A 24,217-nucleotide genomic window follows, 5' to 3' on the forward strand; every position below is an offset into this window, starting at 1 on the left:
AGCGAGAAATGAGACGGTACATGGTACTCTGTGTGTGGATGAATATGGATGTATAAATTTTTGAAATTCATTTTGATTAGTGAAATCAATCGAAAATGTAATACAATTTTCGAAATGTCTTTTGGAATGGTTTTAGAAGCTTTTGTGATATTTACCTCATCGTTGGCTTCTTGTGTTAGGAAATAACGGTCTAAGTCAGAAACGTAAACCAGGTGGCCAGAACTATTTATAAAATCATTTTACGAACATCAAGCGTGTCACGTTAATAATTAATAAATCTATTACTTCGATTGCTTAAAGTATCTTTATATGTTTGATCAACGCACTTCAAGCATGATTGGTACTACATCAATGTAAAACACTATAGGAAACCATTTCATACAAAATAGTGCTCTATTCCTAGAAGTGCGTTGGTTTCATACAAAATCTCTTACTTCATTTGTTTTAACATTCATATTGGCATATAAATGAACGGAGATATTCTGTCTTTCGGTGAATCTTGTAAAAGAGAAGGGTGGCTACTGTCCGCCTATATGAGCAGCATCTAATCAATAGTTCGTAAAACATAACACTAAAATCTGACTACATTCGGCCATAAATCAAATATTCGAAAAATAATTCAACTTAATGGCCAAACAATTACCAATCACAGTTTCTAATTCGTTTATAAACTTGTCAATTGGAATATCTACGGTCCGTTTCCCTTTTGTTACACAAATTCGTCATTCAATTTTCTCCGATGTGTCCACTCGGAAAAACATCGAAAATATATATCTAAACACAGTTCCGCTCGTAGCAACAACAAACAATTTTCAGCTCCATAAATAAATATCACCAATGATTCCTATCTATTAAAGTTTTTCGAACATTTAACGACACTAAAGTGAATATAAAAGTATTGTCAATAAAAGTTAATAGGAACAGTGAAAAACGATCCCATCGATGTATCTCAAATGACATGAAAATCCATTTGATAAGATTTATTAATTTCATTAAATAATTCCCGGCTTAGAATTGATATATAAAATAGAATCGTGGCTCGTATGCCGACAATCGTCTAATATATACCGAAAAGCTTACGATGTATGTACGTCTTCGGAAAACTCGGCAATAAGTTCCACTAAAATTCCCCAACAAATAAAATTGTCCATAAAATCTGTCAACAGACAATTTACTAATTAAATCTTTCCAATAAATTGTCCATTAAATCTTGCTGCTATGAAAAAAAAAACCGTAATCAAACCATTTTTAACATCCACCACTACAAACTTTTTTATGTTTTCCCAATTTACCCACAGAATGTCCGCCCAACACAACAATTGTACCAACTCTTGCTGCAACACGTCCACAACAAAATCAAGGCACAAATTCAATTACAACCAACAATAATTTACTTCGCCGTCTCGCCAATACCCAATATCCAAGCTATACAACAGCGCTGACGTTAACAGTAGCGGTTGGATGTTTTTTGCTGTTATTGAATATATTGATATTTGCCGGCATCTACTACCAAAGAGAAAAAAGAGCCACCGATGCAAAGAAAAAAGAAGAATTAACCGAGGCTGAAATACGATGCTCTCCATCGATCAACCATGATAAATGTGGTAAAAGTAGCCGAAAATCGAGTTTGCAAAGTGTGTCTGGATTCAATCCCGTACCGAATTTCGGTGAATACAGTTGTTACGATGAAAAAATCCAGTGCAAAGAGAAGCATAATTTAGCGGACATATGCAGTGTTGAATTGCCACTGCAGGAATTTAAATGTGCCAACGGCAATGAATCAAACACAAGTAGTTTGAGACGATCAATGAAATCAGACAGCTATAAGCACAACTTAAACAATTTAATGCACTATCCACCAACGTATTCATCACCACATCCATCCGAACCAGGCAGTAGCACATCAAATGGTCTAGTTATGTACACTCAATTCAATCGGACAGCGTCATCGACCACCGAACAGTGCAATCAATCAACACAGTCGGATATACCAGATGTTCAAGATGTGGGAACAGGTGTAATGCAAACCGATGTTGACGACAATAACAGCGGTGAATGCAGTCCAGGCATTCCGGAACCGCCTCCACCGCCACGTTCAGCAGCACCGTATGGCATTTTACGGCAACAAGGTGGACCATCGACACCAGCTGCATCGAAAAAGCGAGTTCAAATCCAAGAGATTTCCGTATGATACACAGAATTGTGTGTACAAATCATAAGCTGTTTGTCAATCAAACAATTGTTTTATCGGAAACTCTGTTTTGCTTGTTTATACGAGTAGAATCGATTTGTTAAACCAGAACGAGTATTAATGCCAAAACACTTAGTTTTTGTTGCTGGGCAATGTGTTCCTCTTTCAATTTGTCGATTTTCATTTTATATTATCAAAATCTGGTGATTTGATGCTTTGATGTTTGTTGGGTGTTCATACCGAAAACGACGAGTCATATCTTGTGTGACAATAGTATGAAGACGGATTTGGTTGAGAACTATTTGGAATGAGACTCACAGTCGTTAATGGTTACAAATGTTTATTTAATTAACTGTAACGTTTTTCGTTAACTATCGGTTGACCTTCCACATGTGGTATTACAGCAAGTATTTTCAATAAAATTGAAATCTATTACTTCATATATTTAAAACACTCATTTTGCTATATAAATGACACTAGCCAAAGCGTACTTTTGTCAATTTTGCTTCTCCATTGGTATAGTTCTTGAGAATATCACAAAAATAAATTTTCGGAACTAGAGCTTTCGATAATTTTTACGATTTAAATTCAGGAACCAAAAGTGTTTTCCGCTGATGCTGATAAACAATTCGTACTAATAAATCGAGGAAGACTTTGTTGAAAACAAGTGATCACAACAGGTGATCATTTGCTTGTAAAACCAAGCAAACCCCGGTACCAAGAAAGGTGTCGTTAAATTAATGAAATAAATCAAAACTAAAAGCGAAAAATTGTTTTTGTTTTAAAAAACATTTATGACGAAACTAAGAATGAAATGATGATACACTTTATTAACTTAGATGCATGCGAATTGATACATGAGAGATGCAAGGGATATTTTTATTGTTCAATTTGAAGACGACACGGGATAATCAAATCAAGTAAATATAAATGAATGGAAATAGAAACTGCGTCTCAACTTAATTTATTATTATTACCTACGTAAAACAAACAAAAAAAAACTTTCGTAAATCATTATGGTGTAATGAAATGTAATTTCACAATTTATTAAAAAATAATAATAAAAATGGAAAATAAGGAAAAATAAACAATTTTTAGAATATAAAATGGAAATAAAATTTAACAAATAAATGAAATAAACTATAAAAAAAAGAAAACTCATAATTAAAAAAAAACGTATAAGGAATTTGTAAAAAAAAAAACTAAAAATGTTAAAAAGATGAATTGAAACACGGATGAATAGGTAAATTTATTTAAAAATAAAAATTCATATAATACCTCTTGATAATATATTTAAAAAACCAAAAAAAAAAAAAAGAAAACAACCAAAAACCAGTAAATGAAATTTAAACTAAATAAGTATTTGTATTGTTGTTCATATTCATATTTATGAGAATATAAAACATAAAAAACTAAAAAGAATAAATATTAATTAATTGAATACCGTGACTATTGTTTCACTCGCACAGAACGGGTATTTTTCCACGAATCGCAGCTTTGAAATAAGCGAACCACTCAACAGGAGGTAAGTACGATACAATCGCAAGATGAATTTTTAGACAAAAAATTGAAGAGAATAATAGGAGACTATACCAGAGGTAAATTGTTTATTACATAACAGCAAAGTTTGTAGAGCTGAAGACGAGATACCGTAATTTCACGTGATGGACAGGACAAAGGAAATTTGCATTTTTTTCTGTACTCGATCGTTGAAAACTCCAAAACATTTAAAATCAATTTATATGCTACATGCGTCGGAAGCAGTACTTTTCATGTTTCAAGCACTTCTTTCGAAGTCCTCAGCATGTAATAGTGCATTTCGTCCCTAGGACTGAAAGTCTTTTTTAGCGTGTGAGAAGGCGAGGTCTGGAATCGAATACGCTAAAAAAGACTTTTAGTCCGTGGTACGAATAGTATTTTTCATATTGGACGGAGAAAAAGAGCGACGAAGTCGCACTTTTCGGGTCCTTGGTATGAAAAATCCATTACATAAATAGGGATACAAAAATGAAAAGTATCGGCTTCGTCTCGGATCAACAAAATTCACCCGAAAATTCTACATTTCATCTTTTTATCCCTAGTTATGTAATAGTTATTTATACAACCGAGTGATAAATGTTTTTTTAGACACTAGATGTGTAGATTGTCACTTAAGGCCCTAGGCCGAGTGTGACAATACACATCGTGTGCCTAAGAAACATTTATCATCGAGTTGTATAAAACGTTTTTCGCAATAAAGGCAAGGGAAAGTCCTACTTATCGTCACTTGTTGCGAAAAATATTATTTACATGCTTTCCCTGGGGTTAAAAGTGGTTTATTACATCACTAGGGAAAACAAGATATAATAGGTTTAGGAGCTCACAACATGTAATAGTATTCTAGTTAAATATCGCCAAAGTCAAATCGTCTAAGTAAAAAAAAAATCGTCGAAATGAGAAGAAGTACGATAAAGAGTAGAGCCGAAGAAGAACCACCAAGAAAAAAATAAGGAACACCAGAAAATATTAACAATTTCCTCGCATTTTGGTGATGTTTTTTTTGCCAGTTTTGTTATTTTGGAAGTTTGGTTTGCAATTAGCTTTTTTAAATCACCAAAATGATGAATAAGTGTCAAGAAATTTCACCAAAATGAGATAAATAGCTACAAATCTTAAATATTCCAAATTTAGTTTCTTTTTTTGACTTTAGCTTTTCTACTTGGGGTAAGACGCTTTAAATGGCAATGTAAACATTTAGCCATGTATAACGTGGCCTATTCCTACCTGTAAATAATAGTTACAGCATTAACACGTAAAATTCATAACAAAACTATGGGACAAAAGTCATGTTGTCGTTTGATTTGTGTCCTTAACTTCGCCTCGGATCAAGAAACTTCACACGAAAACTGGTATTTTAAATTTTTTATCATTTGCCAAGGAAATAATTGTTCTGTTTGTATTCCAAAACAGAATGAATGTGTAGTCGCAAAATATATTGAAATGAATTTTGTGTAATTGTGAATTCAAATTGAATTTGACTGTAATGCCTAGTCCATATTAAATAAGCTGTGGTAATAAATCGTCTACATGGCCATGGACCATCGATGTATATTCAATGTATCGATTGGTACACGTTGAATAAATTAAACAAAAATCTAATTACGAACGTACCTTGTGATTATCCGTTTCAATTATCGAGTGCGGACTATTATAGAGTCCAAACACATTAGCTAGACATGGGTCTTTGCAATTTTCTAAAGCAATTGGTGGTCTATCCTCAAAGCAACAACTGACAATAACACCTATGTTTGAGATTCCTTCAATACTGTTGGTAGCTAGTGATTGACTTTCTCGAACGGCATAATGTTATTATCATATCTACTACTTCTTTCGATCTGGGATCAATAGATTGATGTGAAATCTTTTATTTCAATTCTTGTAGCAATGTAGCATACAATTTGCAATAAAGCGCACATCAGTCAGAGCTTGTCATTTATTTTTTGTTGTTGTCGTTATCGATAACAGATGAACATAAATTAATTTGATCGTTCAGTATGGTATCATCGCTTAGGATGTATTTATGACTTTTCTACTTTCTACTACTACACAGATGTGTGTGGTACACACGTATGGTAACATCGATATCGCATAAATTAGATTGATTGAAAATTGCATCTAATGTATACTTTTATTTCCTGACAACACGGGCTTTCTAGTTTGCCCTAATGTCCTATTCAAGACATTTTGTCTGTCAATCTTCTATAATACACACCACCTCGTACAAGCATTTTAAAGAGAATCTTTCAAAGTCTTTTACTTCATTAGTTCTTATTAATTATTGTTAATCAGAATCTGTATCGCTTATTATTTTCGTCAATGTCGGTACATCAGATGACACAGCCGTCCGAAAAAGTGAAGTTAAACATGAACATTTCCATTAAACAACAGCGTGTGTAGAACAGAAATGTATTATGTACTTGAAAAATGTAGTCACAAACAATTTCGGAAAAAACCCAACACACAGGAAGAGCTAACTAACCACAATCAACCCACACTCGCAGTTGGAAAAAAAGAACAAAACATTTTGCAGACATTTTATGAACGCTAAAACATATGAAACCGTACCACAATGCTTTTAAACATACAAACCATCAACCGTACACGTCTAATTCGTTTAAAAACTTTCTGAAACCATGAAAAGTAATGCTAAAAATGTGGAGACCTCTGAAAGCATTACATAGAATGAAATAGACGGAAATGGAAAGCATGGAAAATACGCGAACGAACAATCATTTTCGTAGTTCAAAAAAAAATGTTTAATGAAAAAACTAATATTTGGTTGGAGTTGTATGCACAAAATAATGGATATGGTATGCACGTAATATGGGAACAGTTTGCATTTGTTGAAGTACATGAATGATTGAATATTCAATTCATAAAATAAATGAAATCATAAAAGTTTGGAAATTATTCACAATTACACGACGAGCGAACTAATTTTAATAAACCCCCATAAATGCAGCAAGAGAGCACAGCCTCTATAGCCAGTACAACTCTTTTGTTGAATGTAGTGAAATCAAATTAGGTTGTTAGGTTCGTGAGTACTTGAGTCTATTGTGTACTTGATAAACCCTGATACCGAGTCTTAAGACTCGGAATTGGTCGGGTTTAGGTCGACATGTGACTTGAAAATCAAAAACCTGACCTGATCTGAAATTTACGTGATCTGTTTTAAATTTGACCTGACCTGACCTGACCTGTTTCAAATTTAACTTGACCTGACCTGACCTGATTCATTTTGCATATTCTATTTGATTTTCGTTGTTGTGGACTTCTAAAATTATGTTTTTTGTTTCGCAGTTTCATGCAGTGTATCTATATATTCAAAGTTACGCGTTTTTCATAAGTTATAGTAAAAATTAGTAAAGATCAGGTCAGGTCAAGATAAATTCAGGTCAGGTCAGGTTTTCAATTTTCAGGCTCTGGTCAACCATGTCAGGTCAAAATCTATCAGTTCAGGTTCAGGTCGAATCAGGTTTCAGGTTTTCAAGGTCAGGTTTCAGATTGACCTGACCTGTTTCGAGCCTTACCTTATACTCGGGTTTTACTGGGTGGACTTGACCCTTAAGTGATCCTAATGTGACGCGTAAAAGAAAATTCGGGTTACTTTAACTTGACATCAGTTTTCAAATTTTCTTTGAACTAATCGTATCGTAAAGACCTAAGTAAAATTCCACAACTGCTGTCTCACACAACCTCGCCAATTTTGCCATAAGTAAACAATTTCTCAGAGAAGCAGAGAAAAATAGCAAACGACTTGACATTATACTCTAAATTGATTACAAAATCGTGTTCGGGTGAATGAATACTCACGCTATTATTGTAGTCATTCCTATCTGCAGCCATAAAGCGGAGCATGAAACCCATTAAATGTTATCAGAGCCCAGTTTCCGTTCAAATGTTTTTCAAAGAAATAAAATGGAAGAAATGAATATCCTTATTAGCAATTTATCATACAGCCATATACAGCTATCTCTCTATAATACACAAACAAAAATGATTTATCGTCATAAATTGTAAACGCCGACCGGTTGCATTTCACTTATCGAGTCATACACAGGTGCGTCATTATACATCTAACAAAACAATAAACTACATTGAACTTTGCATAACACCATTGATGCCAAAAGTATATAATGTACTCATAGCAATAATGTTAAAATACTTTTCAAAGTCAATGTTATGTTATTCATTAAATAAATTATAGAAACATTTTTAGCATTAGTTCGACTATCTATTTCAATGTCGATCGTTGAACGGAAGAAAGCAAATAATTTCAAATGGGGAAAAGCAACAACAAAACGTTCCATCATAAAGGTATGTATGGTTTGTTATATTACCGTGTATATACCATGAGTGGTATGAATCAAATGTGTAACAATAAATTTGAACACGCAGTTCAACCTGTTAACTGGATGTCGGAATCAAGTCTAATTAGAGCATTGATCACTCAAAATTTCCGTAAATATTTTGGTGATAAATTTCAATTAATGCTCCTAATGTTCCTAGTACACAGTTTCCATGATAACGCTAGAACTTGACCTAATCCAATTATAAATTATATTATTCGTCTGCAAATTCCAGTTTTATCTCGATAATATTTTAATTTACTCTGTCGATATTGTCATGTTTAATTTTTTGATTAGATTTAAAGGTGACACAAGGTTTGATGATGTATACAACTTTTCAATCGAAAAAAAAACGAAATTGTTTTATTAGATCTCTCAATGCTCACAATCATGGAAAATATGGTGATCCACATTTAAAAGGGCCCTATAGTACTCAAAGTGGGTCATAAAATGCATATATAATAATTACGATAAAGAAAGAAAAAACATTGAAAAATTACTACTTTGTCTGCAATTTAAAAAAGAAACAGTTGGTTGGACCTATTATTTGTTACAGGTCGAATCAATAAATGGATATACTTATACTGTAATGATTGATTGATTGTATAGTTAACTGCAACAATTTTTAGCTTTTTTTTAAGTTAGCACAACAGCATTTGATTGAAATGTTGCACTGAATTAAAGTGACGTTCAATTTATCTTTAATTTAATAAACTATCGGTTTTTACTTCTTTCCGGTAACCACATTCTCCGATCTCGGCATACGTTTTAATCTTCGATTTATAAACTACGACCTTCTTTCCTTTGATCCATACAGTACACTAAAATTTAAAACGGATTTTAAAAAGACACAAATATAGTACAATTTATTGATATTCGATCTGGTAAGCCAAACGGCTGTATCGAATAGCTACTAGCACAAAATCTTTTACTTCCTTTGTTGCATACAATTTTTCTATATAAGACGACATTAACCTCAAGTCCAGGTCATCGCTTATTGTTGTCGATAACTGATGATCAGCCTCTGTATCATCCATCCAAGCCATCACTTGGTTTTTCAATTGACAAAATAATACAACTCCTACTCAAGTACATTTGAGTGAAATTTTATCAAAATGAACTTCTTACTACGAACTTCAAGCTTGCTATTAATATGCATTTAGACTGTTGAATAGTTATTTGTTTACCGACTGGAAAAAAAAATACCTCGCTGCGCTCAGACTGGAGACTTTGCTATTGGTGGATTTAATTGTTTTTTCTCTAGACGAACAACGTTTTTAATGTGTGCGCGGTTTTTCTAACCGTTTTTCTACACGAAACGAAAACATTAATTCAGGTGAGAAAGTTACTAATTTGAAATTAGTAATTTCTCCCCGTGGAGAAACAGTTGAGAAATTCGTAATCTTATCACCAAACAAAATAATGCTATTTAGTCGAGACAACGCACTGTGCTTTGGTCGAGACCAATACTCTCCCTAGCAAACTACAATTATTAAGGTGGTAGATACGTTTATGAATCACTGCTACTTTGTTCGCTCGTGTTGTTGTTGTTGGTTTTAAGTCATATTAAAAATCAGCGTTTCTCAAACTTATTTCCCCCCCTACATCCATTTTTGGGAAAGTTTGGATGCTAGAGAGAGTATTGTCGAGACATATTTTGAGTGGAAAAAATCAAGTTATTCACACCACTCACATGAAAAAATGTTTTTAGCTTGCCTATAACGAATTCTTTCGCAACAAAATCTCTAACCAAAGCTAGTAGTATTTTGAATGTTATTTCCTTCCGCTCTTACATATACCGGTAGGAGCCAAACAAGATTTTTTTTTAAGATCTCATCTGTTACCGACAGCAGCGATAGACGTAAGAAATAAATACTGGCAATGCCTTTATAATAGCAAAATATGCTAAAAATATTGAAAAAAAAGATATTTTAACAATACTTTAAAAGTATCTTTAAAATCAAAAGATCAAAAGAAGTAATAGATTCCATATTTGTACTGGTCACACAAACTACGGAATTGAAATCCACAATGATGAACCCAACCCTTTTTATCATGCATTAGATTTAGAAGCCGATTATGGACTAATGCTCTTGTCATTGTTACAGCTGGCACCTATTGGATGCTATAAATATATATCAGTGGCTGACTGAATGAACTTGTTTATTCATTGAAACCAATGGTTGGAACGCATTTATTTATCGACGAGATTAATTTTATTACCCATTTTCGGGTTAAGGTACAAATGCAATAAACGCATTAAATAAAGCCATTTTCCAATGAACACCATTTTTGAATGTCACAAACACAATTATTATTATTATTGTGTGAGCTGATGTTATGATAATTTTGATAAGAGTATATAGAGGTGTTTTAAACATATGTGCAATATAAACACACACATAACGTGTGTATGCTTAAATTTACGATGAAATATACATTGTCATAGGTAGATTATGTTAGGAGTTCCAAGGGCAACCCCTACTAGAAAATAAAAATCTATATTGAAACTGAGTATTTATAAAATATTTCTCCAAAACTATTTATAGTGAATTGTGTACCAATTAGTCAAGCAGAACAGTTTAACGTTTTCTGTTACACTCTTTTTTAAGCGATTTTTTGGGTGGTTTATTAAACAAAACAAAAAACTAGAAATTCGTTTTTAATTCGAAAATAAAAAAAACAATTTTTGTGAAATGAATTCGTTATCAGTAATTATTTTCGCGTTAGTATTCATGTTCAGTGATGGATTGCCTGGCAAAATTAATAAAAAGTGCACCGAATGTGGTAAATATTTTCTAAACGTTTCCGTTTTGATACCTTTCATAACACCTTTGATGTTTATATTCTAAGTAAATTGTAATCGTAGAGTAGATACAAACATGTTTCAATTAATTTTGCATTATGTATGTACGTACACTCATCTGTATAGAGTGTGTATTTCTCTCCGGTACGTACACTACCTGTGTGTGTATAGCGTACGAAAATTTTATAGCGGCAACGCAATTTGTTATTTAATGAATTTATATGCAAATGTGACATAACTTTAAATACCTAATTTACGTTCAGTCAATTAGTTGCATTTCGTAAAGTCGACAATAGTTGATTTTCAAGTGAAATGATAATTTCATTAAAAAATAATTGTTTAGGGAAAATTTAATTATTTTTTTATTTGATTTTAATTTTTGACGCTCGTCTGGTATAAACGTTTTGTTATATTGCGTGGTTGAGTGTACCTACGTTGGGTAGATTCTGAGAAATTTGCTTAGTTGTAAAACCAATGAACCGGTTAGAAACTGTAATCGTATCATGATTTAAACTTTTAATCTTCTGTATCTTTCGTTGAAAGTGCAGCTTGGTGTTTGAGACAAGATCTACTACCTCATTTGTTTATACATACATATCTTCACATAAGACCTACAGTTATATATCACCTGTGTAAATATTCGTATTGTTTTGGCTATTGTTGTATTTTATAGTTGTTAAAACTAATAAAGTTAAAGATTTCGTTTCAATTTGTTACACCATTAAATGAAGTAACAAATATGCTGAAACGATTTAATAATAAAATTTTCTAATAAAAACTACTGTTCATCTGCTATCAAGAATGATACGTGATGAAGTGCTAGATTTTGTGTCACAAACTAATCTAAATTATACAAAATTCATAAATGAAATATTCAAACTGAAGTTCAATCGTAATTCATTTACTGTTGATAATAAAATCGTTCAGAGGAAAAGAAGTCATTTAATACAGCAAATTGGAACAGCCCTACATACCCATTCTAAACATCCGTAATTAATTTGGATTATCTGTAATGTAAGCGATTAAAAATCTACATAAATTTCGGGATACAAAAAACAAACAAAGAAATTCATCGAATATCTTCTTTAGCTTGGTCAGAGACTGAACTATTAACCGTCCCTTTTTTTCATTCTTCTCAATCCCAATTGTAAATGAAAATATAATCCGGATATTTTAGAAAATCGTTCAACCCCAGTAAATTCAAATTGAAAAGGCTATTTAAAATGGAAATAATATTTCTCGAGGCAGTCAAGTTTACTCAATTATTTTAATGATTTTTCTCTATGATCTGTCAATTTGCTGTTCTTCATTAAACCGGTCGTATATAGAAAGAAAGATTTTATTGAACGAAATAAACTTCGACTTTGTTAAACGTTTTTGAATGAAAGGAAAAATTTACCGTACAATTTGCAAGACACCCTCTTGTACTGTGAAATTACAAAGTTTAATTTGCTTCCAGTTTGCGGTGTTAGAGGAAGAGCTCAACGAATCGTCGGTGGCAGTATAACATTAGCCCATGAATATCCATGGGTAGTCGGCCTATCCAGACAAGGTAAAATCTACTGTGGCGGATCTCTTATATCGAAAAAACACATCCTAACGGCAGCCCATTGTGTTAATGGCATGGAGCCAGCTGATATTCGGGTAACACAATAGTGAATGCACTGTTTCGATGAATCATTCTAATTCGCAAATTTCACCAGATTTACTTAGGAGGTCACAACATAACTAAAGATTATTCGGAGATCCGAAGAGTTAAGACGATTCATGAACACGAGCGATTCGATATAATTTCTTTCGACAACGATATTGCCGTGCTGGAATTAGATCAGACTGTGAGTTATGGTCCAACTGTGCAGCCAGTTTGCTTGCCTAGTGGAACAACAGACGACTTCTCTGGATCAATGGGAATTATTGCCGGATGGGGACGATTAGGAGAGAAAAAGCCTACGTCGACTGTTCTTCGATCATTGTTAGTTCCGGTATGGTCTCACGAACAATGTCAAGAGTCGGGATATGGCGTGAAACGAATCACTGATAATATGATGTGCGCTGGTTACCATGATGGTGGAAAAGATGCTTGCCAAGGCGACAGTGGCGGAGCAATGCATAAGGAAGGACCCACTGGAAGTATGGATATTATAGGAGTCGTATCCTGGGGACGTGGATGCGGTAAATTTCTTTGGTCTTTTAGAAGGACGAGTAAAAATAAATAGCCGAAATCATTTCAGCACGACCTAACTTACCAGGCATCTATACAAAAGTAGTCAATTATTTACCGTGGATCCACAAAAAACTCGCAAGTGAATGCCTGTGTTCGCCAAAAACCACAGAAAATTCTAATTCGTTGTGAATGGTTTCACATGAATTTGAACGGTTCGTATCGTTGTGACACGTCAATAGCAGTTTCCTATGTTGAAATTCGAAATTTGTTTTGTTTTCAGAAATTTGAGACAAATTATTGTTGCATAGTCGTAATTTGAAGGATTTTTGACATTGTCACAAAACAGAGACCCGTCCATGCGAGGGCGAACTGGACAACGACGCACTGCAAAGATTTCGCCGCGTCAAAGGATTTTGCTTGGACACACTGAAAACATCACATTAAGTGGATTCTCATTACGTTGTGAGTTGCAGGTTTTTGTAAGATCTTGAATATGCATTAAAAACGGCAATTGAAACCTAAATCGTGTTTTCTGTTCAGTTTGTCTTCTAAAGTAAAACATGTTTGAAAAGCAATTGAAGTAATAGATTTTGCATAAAACGTTTACGGTTTTCAAAAGGCCTAATAATGGGAAAACGACTGTTTACAGTCAAAAAAGATTCGTACGAAATTCCATTACCCGTAGGTTACCAGTAGGTTTCAATAAACAAGGGAAGTAAACGCATAATCCTTCCCTATTTTCTAACCGAAAGTGTTATCGGTTTAATCACTTTTCTTGCCTTCACCAGACCCAAACCAATATTCTTTCTACTGTTTTCGAAAAGCAATTTCTTCGAAACCTTTGAGCACACAAAAAAAGACGAAAATTCGTTTCCCGACATTCTCGTTAAAATCGAAATTTCCTGGTTCCATTCATTGTATGAGTCAGACGAAAAGTGTGCTTAAGAAAATACAATCAAATGTACTCAAACCCCTGTCTCTATGAAAGTGTAAACATACAGTCTTTATAAGAGCAAGTTAAGAATGTTAACGTCTCATACACGCATTGTTGTACCGTCATGTTCAAATTTGCACACACAAAAAAATTTCACAATTCATTCATGTTTACAAGGCAAATTCGTGATTATGTTATGCGGTAAGGCTTTTCGACTTCTTCCACATCATCGAATATTGATCTGTGGGTATGTACAAAACGGTTCAAAATCACCTCTCGTTTGGATGGCTTTAATGTGAATAAAAAAGGAGAGAAGAACCGAACGAACAAAAAGAAAGGAAAATTCATTTTCTGTAATTATAACTAGGGTTATGTCTTTCTTCTTTGGTTGAATGAAAATTTTTCATTTCCCTGGTATAATAATAACGTCGTAAAAAGATAATGTTTGTTGATTCCTATTTATTGACCCATAATTCCTTTCGCTTCATTTCCTTTATACTCCGTTTCTTCTCTTCTTCTTTTTTCCCAAGGAAATGAAGCACACGACCAACAAAAAAAAAAGATATTTTCTTATGTGACTAAAGTTAAGCTTAAAAGATTATATAAAAAATCTTTATTTACTGTTGTTACTGATGGGTACGTTATACATACAGAAAATGAATATAAAAATGATTCATCGAATCGATTGGAGTGTTCGGTTGGATATTATGGTTTGGTATATACCAGCACTTATTTTTAATCGTAATCAAGAATCTCAACTATTTTGATATTTTCGATGGAAAAGTTTGGTGCGATTTACCATTACCACACCACATGCACACGATTCAACAATGAAAAGTGAAAAGCTAAACTTGTTCATTCTGATCGGCTATGAGCAGTTCATTACCCTGTCACGAACAGCTATTATCTGTTATTGATAATGACTGCAGGAATGAACTACTAAAATCATATCTAAAAAAATGAAGTTAGATTTGAATTCACTCTCTTGAAAATATATCATTAGATCAAATGAAGTAGTAGATCAGATATGCGTGCCGTGAGTGAGGTTGAAGGTTGGACCGACGTGAAAAAATTATAATTGGATGACACAGTTGACGTCATTGAAATTTAGAAGGTGATTTGATTCAGCTGATTTTCAACTGGTCCACTCATCGGTCGACTTCTTTACCATTTCACAAGTCTTTTTTTTAATCGACAGCAAAACGGGGGGCTAAATGTATTATCTTTCTTAACAAACATCTTGCCTCTTACCGGTTGTCGTTGGACAATTTTTCGTTTAGAATAATGTTCTACTTCGATTAAAAATAGCTTGTGAAAACTTCTATCTCCCAACCTCCCGTCTCATTAGATTATAAGTGGGTGAAAATATTGTACTTTCAACTTCGCTGTCTTGTGAGATAGATCAAATCCAGAATATAAAAATCTAGGGACAAAAAACAATGGGACAGAATTAACATCAACAAAATAACATCATCGTTCGATATTGTTGACAAAGAGGACGTAGCACGATATTTTGCCTCGAAATGTAAAGAATCGAATGGTTGGTTGAAAGTGCTGCCTTCTAAGACACTCGGAACAATTCTAGATAACAACACCTTCAGAATTTCCATTGCGTTACGATTTGGATTTGACATTTGTGTGCCTCATCAATGCAAGTGTAACAATGCACTGGTCAATTCGAATGGCATTCATGGTCTTGCTTGCAAATACAGTTGTGGTCGATTACCAGGACACGCTGAACTGAACGATATCATAAAACGCTCGTTAGCATCTTCACACGTTCCTTCAAGATTAGAACCACCTGGTTTGGATAACAAAAATAACAAGCATCCAGACGGTATGACATTGATACCTTGGGCGAATGGTCAAATATTGTCATGGGATGCAACCTGTTCTGACACTTTGGCCCCATCTTACATCGACCTCTCTTGTCAAAATTCTGGTAAAGTTGCAGAAAAAGCAGCAATTCGCAAACGTTGGCTTTATAAAGATATTATTGAGAGACAAAATCACATTTTCGTGCCATTCGCTGTCGAAACGCTGGGACCAATTTGCAAGGATGGTCTTAAGTTTATCAATGAAATTGCAAAGCGAATTGAAGACGTAACTGGTGAGAGTCGCGCGAAAGAATTCTTACTACAAAGAATAAGTATCGCAATTCAACGTCGCAATGCAGCATCTGTTATGGGAACATTCCCCGATGGAAAAGCGTTGGATGAAATTTTTAATTTGTAATTCGTTAATTTTCTTACGTGAATAAATCAAAACTTCCATTTTTGAAAATCTAGGTCTTCATTTGCAAAATGAACACATTACGCTGGATACACTGGATACACTGGATACGTAAATCAACCAACATTGAAACCATCTTTCTGGACGAGAATAAACAAAATTCAGTCTCAAATCCAGCCGAAATTGCGGAAAAGTTCAGCGCGCACTTCATGAGAAATCACGAGCTCACTTTCAACGACATAAGTGCTGTCGATCCAATAGTACAAGAATCGATAAATAAGCTGGAAAACATGAACTGCGGCATCCAATTCAGCGAAATTATTAGAGCTGACATCGAAACCGAAGAAGATATCAAAGAAATCGATCAATTACTACCAGAAAACAGTCGAGGCATTCTCACTTCGATGGAAGAAATTACGGAAGTTATAATGGCACGTCAAAACAAAGCGTCATCAGGCGACGACAACACACCGGCTGTAGTGCTAAAGAGATTATCAGTTGAGAACCTGCTAAAGATCACGGTAATCTTCAACCATCTTCTAGCGTCAGCAATGTTCCCAGCGGCTTGGAAACACGCTATCGGATGCCCCATTCCTAAACCTGGCAAAGATTCGACATTCATTGGCAATTGGAGACCCATTTCACTGCTAAATTCAATCTCAAAGGTCTACGAAATTATCTTGAAGAGGAGAATACGTAAACACTTTAATTGCATCGATTTCTTCTCCAACGATCAGTACGGTTTCCGTCCGAAGCGGTCAACTTTGCATGCCCTTGCAAAATTCAATGATAAAGTCAAGGCCGGTCTGAATAACAACCAAATAACCACAGCCATCCTTCTGGACATTCGCGCAGCTTTTGACACAGTTTGGCATAACGGATTAGTGCACAAACTATTGAGCTGCGGACTATCACCGCTTTTATGCAAAATCGTCCAAAGTTTTTTGACCAACCGATCCATGTCGATTAAAATGAATGGAGCCTTTTCACAAAGACAACGCATTCCTGCAGGTGTACCACAAGGTAGCTGTGTCTCGGATATTCTGTTCCTGGCCTATATAAACGATATGCCATCTCATCCGGGCATAACCAAATCTCAATTCGCTGATGATTCTTTGTTCTACCGTACACACCGTCAGTGCCAACTAGCAAAGCAAACCTTCAACTCGTACCTCCGTCGCATCGCCGATTATTTCAAATGCTGGAAATTAAACATATGTGAACAGAAGAGTCAAATGCTAAATATTATCGGTCGATGTTCAGATACAAATCGGAAGCTTAGATCAGATGCCAAAATGATGGAAGTTAGCATCAATGGATTGATCATAGAAAAAGTCGACTCTCTACGCTATTTAGGAGAATGGTTCAGCAAAAATGGATCAGCGAAAATCCATATCGACAACGCTATTAAAAAATCCAACATCGTGACCAGTAAGCTTAGACATCTCCTAAGAAGTTCCCGAATATCAAGCAATGTGAAATCCAATTTCTACAAATCAATTATACGACCGATTTTATGCTATGCTTCACCGATTTGGGCAAACCCATCGACTACTTCGTCATCACAAATGGAACGCATCCGGTTAGCCGAAAGGAAAATACTACGGTCTACCACTAACACTAAACGCGAACGAGGCAGCTTCATGTACGCTAACAACTCGACGCTATATAGAAAAGCAAAGACAGTACGAGTGGATCGACACATAGCGAATCAAGCGTTGAATTTTATGGACCGCTGCACTGAAAGTACGGAACCAGCAAGCATCAGCAACATTAGCACTTTTCGCCATGGCAACGATCCCAAATATTTACCAACATCCTTCTGGTCGAAATGGCGTTCAAATGGTACACTATTTGACAACGATAGCTTTCTTGTATTCAACAAGAGTCAACGTGGAGTGGCCCGTCAACTGTACAACACGAACCAATAATCGTAAAAATCGTAAAAAACGGAAATCGTTTGGCCTATGCAAGTTTCGGATTCAGTGTCTCCCGAACATTGCTTGTATGAGCGGTTGGTGAAAAGAAGAGTTTTTCTTACTTGAGTGTGACAGTTTTCTCCTTCTGAGTTTCCTTACATTTTTGCTTTCCTTTAGTATTCAGAAGATTTCTGCTCTTTAATTTTTCCTATTTAATTTTCATGTGCGATACTTTAAAATGAGTCAAGTTCAACGTAAAGTAGAAGGGTTTCCTTTGCCCACAATGATATGTTTTAGATTGTATTTGTTCTATTTAAACAAATAAAAAAAAAAAAAAAAAACACTGGATACTAAAATTTTAGTAGCCACCTGTTGGAAGGACTGAGTTACATAAAAATATTTCCTGTCCCTTTTCACTTTCTACAAATGTACAGTTAGAATTTGTCATTGATATATCGGCATTGTATGCTATGTTCTGCTTTCGACCTCATGTCCGGCTATATGCAACATAAAATGACAACACTCTCGAATAATGCGACTGAATGGAATCCAATCGTTCAATACGCCCCCCTATCTTTATAATTTTTTTTTGTGTAAACTTTCACCTGTGTAGTGTTAGTATAACAAAAAGCTCAAACGATTAAGATGGCAAAATGGTGTATCACAACGGAATCTGATACAATTTTTTTTTTACAAAAATTGTCCTGTTATATCAAACACGAACAAATACTGATGGATAGCGTACGGTGAAAAGAATAATTTTTTTCTTCATGTGACACGTGCCAGATTTTTTTTCTTTAAAAAAAAACGTACATCCATCTAACACGTATTTTATCCATTCGATTGAAACGAGATGAAGATACATTTATATAATTTTCTCCGGGCGCTAAAATGGATTCTTTATACCTATATATACTTATCAATACATCATAATAACATGGACTGGTGGGATCGTGTGATATGAAATATCGACTCAAACATCAAAAGGTTTCAATAATTTTGCCACTGTCGGTGGTGAAATACCCGGAAGTCAATGGGTTTTGTTATATGATCGCTGCTTTTCTTCAACTGATTATGTCATCCATTAATTCTCAATCATCCATGCATCCTGTGGGTAAATCTTGGTAATATCGAGTCGGTACCTTTAAATTTCTTTCAACAGACCGATACAGAATCTATTACTTCATTAGTTTCCATCAACACTTTCTTATATCAGACCAAATCTGCCCATTGTTCATCACACCTATTTATACCGCCACAAGATAATTCCAACACTGTAAATGAAGAACTGTGTTCACATCTTATATTTCGTTTGTTCTAACATCCATTTATCGCCACGAAAGGCGAAATCGTCAATTACAACACTTGTAGCATAAATGCGTGAAATTTAAACCTTTGTAGCGTTCGCAGCATTCCACCAATGATGGCGGGTATAAAAATATGAAAAATTGCAACTAAAATATGTCACTGTTGAAACATTATTTTCACATAAAAAAAGGCTTCATAAATCATAAAAAAAAACCGTTGTAGTACCGGCGCGTATACATACTCACACACTTTTCCTGAAGTGACATACATATTTCAATATATTTGTCGTATATCTGCTGGTTGAAGAAAACAAAAAAGATATGGTTGGTAATATTGGAAATATTGTCTATTCGCTAAATTTATTACGAGCGTAACGGAAAATTGCCTGTTTCCCACATACACACAGTCACTGTATCGAAAATCGGAAAACGAAAAAAAATATGTCTCTGAACCATTTACTTTTTGATCGATTCATCGTAGAATACATAATAGAAAAAAAATGTATAAAGAAAACAAAATGTTAATTTAAGATTTACAGCTCGACTCGTTCCAAGACGGTCTTATCTGCTATCTTTGAAACCCGACAACTCTTATATATCATCCGAGTAAATTATTTTCCCTTTTGATAGAAGACTGTTTGTTCCTTTTAGAGTTACAGATAAAATAGACTAGAAAAACACAACAACAACAACAAGAATCACTCTACACATTTTCTGCATACCTATTTCCATCTATTGATGCAGAACATGTGTCTTAGCACATTTGAAAGAGGAATGTCAGTTGGCATATCAAAGCGCAATTAATTCACTTACGCCTACGGAATGGCAAAGGAATTCGAAATTTGTTTAATCTTACCATCTACGCTCACTACGCTCGATCAGCCCTTTTTATTTGTTTTCGAACGACAAACTCTTACCGAGAATTGTACCCATGAAAACTTAGTGTACAAATCCGGTGCCAATTTATCGGTCGCATTTTATCAAACACAATAAGACGACGCCACAACACCTAATTTCCATTTACACCTTGGAGCACACTAAGTGCGAAACAATGGAAAAGTTGGAGACGGAACGGTTTTCTTCGCAGCGTTTTACAGTAAAAAGTAAACAGATGTAAGTCGCGTGGATTAAAATTTAAGACGCAGAGTTTCTATAGTAAAACTCAAATATTTGTATAGTTTACCACAGAAATGCTCGGTCGCGCTTTTGTAATTGTGTATATTGACGTTGTTCCTGCTCTTTTTGCAGACTAATATTCATCAAGTCAACTCAATTTTGTTACCTAACATCTGATTAATGCATTTTAATATAATAAAACATTTCTTTCATCAACGCACTTCAAGCATGAGTAGTACGTTAAATAGACTATTGAAACGGGACAGTGTATGAAACAAATTTTGACACTGTAACTCTATTTGACAGATGTCACTCGAAGCACTTTTGCTTGAATGAAGTAGTAGATTCATTAATTATCTGATGATATACTTTCCGTCAGTGAAAGGTTAAATAGGGAAAGTCTGATACTATCGAAGTAAAGAACTTAACCGTATGCGCCTCTTTCAACATGCTTTGACATCCGATTCTGATTTAAAACTACGTTATCAATGTGCAAATCTTGAAGGTGGCTTTGTCTGTTAATCTAAAGATATTCCAATGTTTCAAATCTCCCACAAAAGCCTCGTCTACACATTCGTGCGACACAGAAATGATTCAAGATTATAATATCTTCAATACTCGTGCATATGGGCTATATTTCTATTATTATAAGTGTTACTCTTATGTATACGGTCTGGAGATTGGCCGATTACAATATGCACAAGATGGTATAAATTCTCGTTTTGATTCATCTTCGTATTCGGATTATCATTGGATTTATAAACAATAGAATGGTTTCAATGTAATTAGAGACAGTAAATTGGAATCAAGCTATATATCATTTCTGGATCTCGTGTATGACATTAATTTATGAGACAAATCGTATGCTCATCACACTTACAGTTTGACTACGTTTAATTAATGTTAACATTTATTACTGAGAGTCTGGAAAGAATATTATATTGTGTGGGACGATGTTAAACGATTTTAGATCAATAAATTGTGCTGCGATTGCTGCTACACAACAATATATTGAACATATAAATTGAACGTTTGTTTGTCCTCCGTGAAGAGCGTCAGATTTTTGTTTGATAACATTTTAAAAAGGAACGAAAAAAGTGACAATTGTTTTCGCATTTGGACGGTAACTATAATAGTTATTTGTCTACCGAGGGGAAAGATGAAATTCCATAATAAAATTCCAGCGAGAGCGACATTTACGGCCAGAGCGAAGCGTTTTCTCGCAATTTTCTCATGGCCTGAGGGGAGAAAATAATGCAAAACACAATGCACCAACGCACTTCAAGCAAAAGTGGTACTCTAAATAGTAGGCATGGGTGATAATGATAATGATTATTTATCGATAATTATCGATAATCGATAATTACCGACTTTTTTATTGAAAATTATCAAAAACAATATAGATAATCGATAATTATTGATATTTTGATAATTATCAAGATATCGATAATTCGATATGTCGATATTTCGGTCCGAAGTTCCGATATTTATCGATATATTCCGATATATCGGTATATTATCATGAATTTTCAGATAATATCGATATTTTGATAATTATCGATTTTCGATATTTTGATAATTATCAAATTATCGATAACGATATGATCAATCGATTATCGATAATTTCTTTCGATTGATATTATCGATAATTTTGAACGTCTTCCATCCCTACTAAATAGAGTACTGAAACTTAACAGTGCTCCATACAAAATTTTACACTGTAAAAAGAGTGGGGATAAAATTTCATACAAAACAGTACTCTATTTGGCAGCTGTCATTAATAGCACTTTTGCTTGAAGTGCGTTGAATGCACGCATGAAAAATTGATTGGGCGTTTTTGTATTAAGAAGACTTGGATGGAAACACAATTTCATACAAATTTGAATTTCGAAGACATTTTTAATATAAAATTCAATTGGTTTGAATGCGATAAAAGAATTCATTACCAAACTCTTGCGGATAAACATTTAACACTCGGAGGCCGCAGGTCGAGTGATACAATAGACATATTGTGTCTACAATAGAATTTATCAACGAGTAATATACCCCGCTTTCCTAAAAAAAGCTAACGAAAGCTTCACTTTTCCTCACTGAGTTGAGAAACCCAGTGACGAAAAGTAAAACTTTTGTTGGCCTTTTTTGAGAAAAACGCTCGGTTATAAAAAAAAACTATATTTTATTGTCAATGAATAAAACACGTTGAGTTCAGCATTTATTCGTTTTTTCCCCTACGATTTTAATTCGGCTAGTTGATTTTGTTCAGCGACCGACTTGTCGGTCCTATATTTTGACCAACTAACAACAAAATAAATAGCAGACTGAGTCCAAATTCGGGTTGGCACATTAATACACGGTGGCGAATGCTAATGGAGGTGCAAAAAGGGATAATTCTCTGGTGTTAAGATAATTTATTAAATTTATGAAAATTTAAGATAAACATATCATTCTGTCTGTCCAGATTAGCATTCACAACATTATTTACTTTTTCTCTTAATTTGCTCTTTCATAATTTATCACCGGTGTTGTCAGTATATAGAATGGAATTCAAACGAGCGTTACACAGATCGGGGTAATTAGTGGAACTAATCGAACATTCAAAAGATTTTTGGATGGTTTTTCCTAAGATATGCAAGTGTTTCGTGTACTATAGAATATTGAGAACGTAATTTTCATTAAGCGAAATCAAAACTGAAGATGTAATTAAAGTAGTGACATCCATTAAATTAACTCATGAGCGGTTACTGCAAATTAACTCTTAATATTTCATACCGTTCCACACACACACACACACACACACAACTTCCATTACGTGCATTGTCGCCTTTGGCATGGATCAACAAATTTCACACAAGAACCATTTTGCATGTGCAAATATGCAATGCTCTATTGCCATTCATCATGCTTGAGTGGCAGTATGTTTGATCTGTACAGAACCGGTGTAATATGCAGTGTTGAAGAGCAAAATAATAAATCTATGCAGAAATAAAATGAATCTCAGAGTTTTATTTTTCTTTCCTTTCAATATCCGTAACAACAACAACAAAAATAGCTCTTGGAAAGTGTCTTGAAATGTGAACCCTGCTGTTACATTGAGTCGATGGAAAATATTAGAATTTAAACCAATTTAATGGTCTAATGAACAAGGCAGCTGATGTCTTGTGGTAAAGTTTTCTGATAAAGTTTGTACTTTTCTAAAAGATATTAAACTTAGCCTTGTTGTGCACGATAAATAAATTTTCTGGTGAAGCTTAGTTTTCATCCGGTAATTCAAAATATTACTTGAGGTCAGTGTGTGGCTGGAAGTATTGCTTCCAAATATAATCCGGAAATTTAGTTTGCAATTTTGTTCGGTGCATTTGCTCTGTGGGTAAGTAGTTGCTAAGTATGCATTTGCGGCAATTAAACTTACTGGATTGTTCCACAAGTTTTAGTATTATGTAAAATCGTCGAATTTTTTTATGTTCAAGTAATTGATTTGTTAGTTCTTACACAATGCCTACCTTAAAACTCGGAATAGCTAAGGCAACCGGTAAATTTTTGCATACAAAATGAACCGGTTTCGCCTGCATTCCCTAGCTCAAAACAAGTCATGTTTACCTGTAGCTGATCTAAAAATACCTGAAGGCCAGGTTAAAGCGGTTTACCAATGTTTACATGAGA

At 34.3% G+C, this 24,217-nt stretch overlaps 2 protein-coding genes across 8 annotated transcripts in view; both read left to right on the forward strand.

The window, feature by feature from the left end:
* LOC119066431 overlaps positions 1 to 2,236 on the forward strand; it is a 90,266-nt gene extending 88,030 nt beyond the window's left edge. For all 7 annotated transcript variants that reach the window (XM_037168917.1, XM_037168918.1, XM_037168919.1 and 4 more), the window contains one exon: positions 1,299 to 2,236. In XM_037168917.1, coding sequence (XP_037024812.1) covers positions 1,299 to 2,191 — 893 coding nt within the window. In that variant the 3' untranslated portion in view covers positions 2,192 to 2,236. The remainder of the gene's footprint in view (positions 1 to 1,298) is intronic.
* Positions 2,237 to 10,646: 8,410 nt separating this feature from the next.
* LOC119086050 (trypsin 3A1-like) lies at positions 10,647 to 13,564 on the forward strand. Its single transcript, XM_037196624.1, has 5 exons — positions 10,647 to 10,866; positions 12,345 to 12,529; positions 12,589 to 13,057; positions 13,117 to 13,261; positions 13,330 to 13,564. Exons 1-4 carry the CDS (start codon positions 10,776 to 10,778, stop codon positions 13,236 to 13,238), a joined length of 867 nt encoding a protein of 288 aa, XP_037052519.1. The 5' UTR covers positions 10,647 to 10,775; the 3' UTR covers positions 13,239 to 13,261; positions 13,330 to 13,564.
* The last annotated feature ends 10,653 nt before the right edge of the window (positions 13,565 to 24,217 follow it).

This window comes from Bradysia coprophila, chromosome IV (genome assembly GCF_014529535.1).
Source record: "Bradysia coprophila strain Holo2 chromosome IV, BU_Bcop_v1, whole genome shotgun sequence".
Taxonomy (NCBI): Eukaryota; Metazoa; Arthropoda; class Insecta; order Diptera; family Sciaridae; genus Bradysia; species Bradysia coprophila.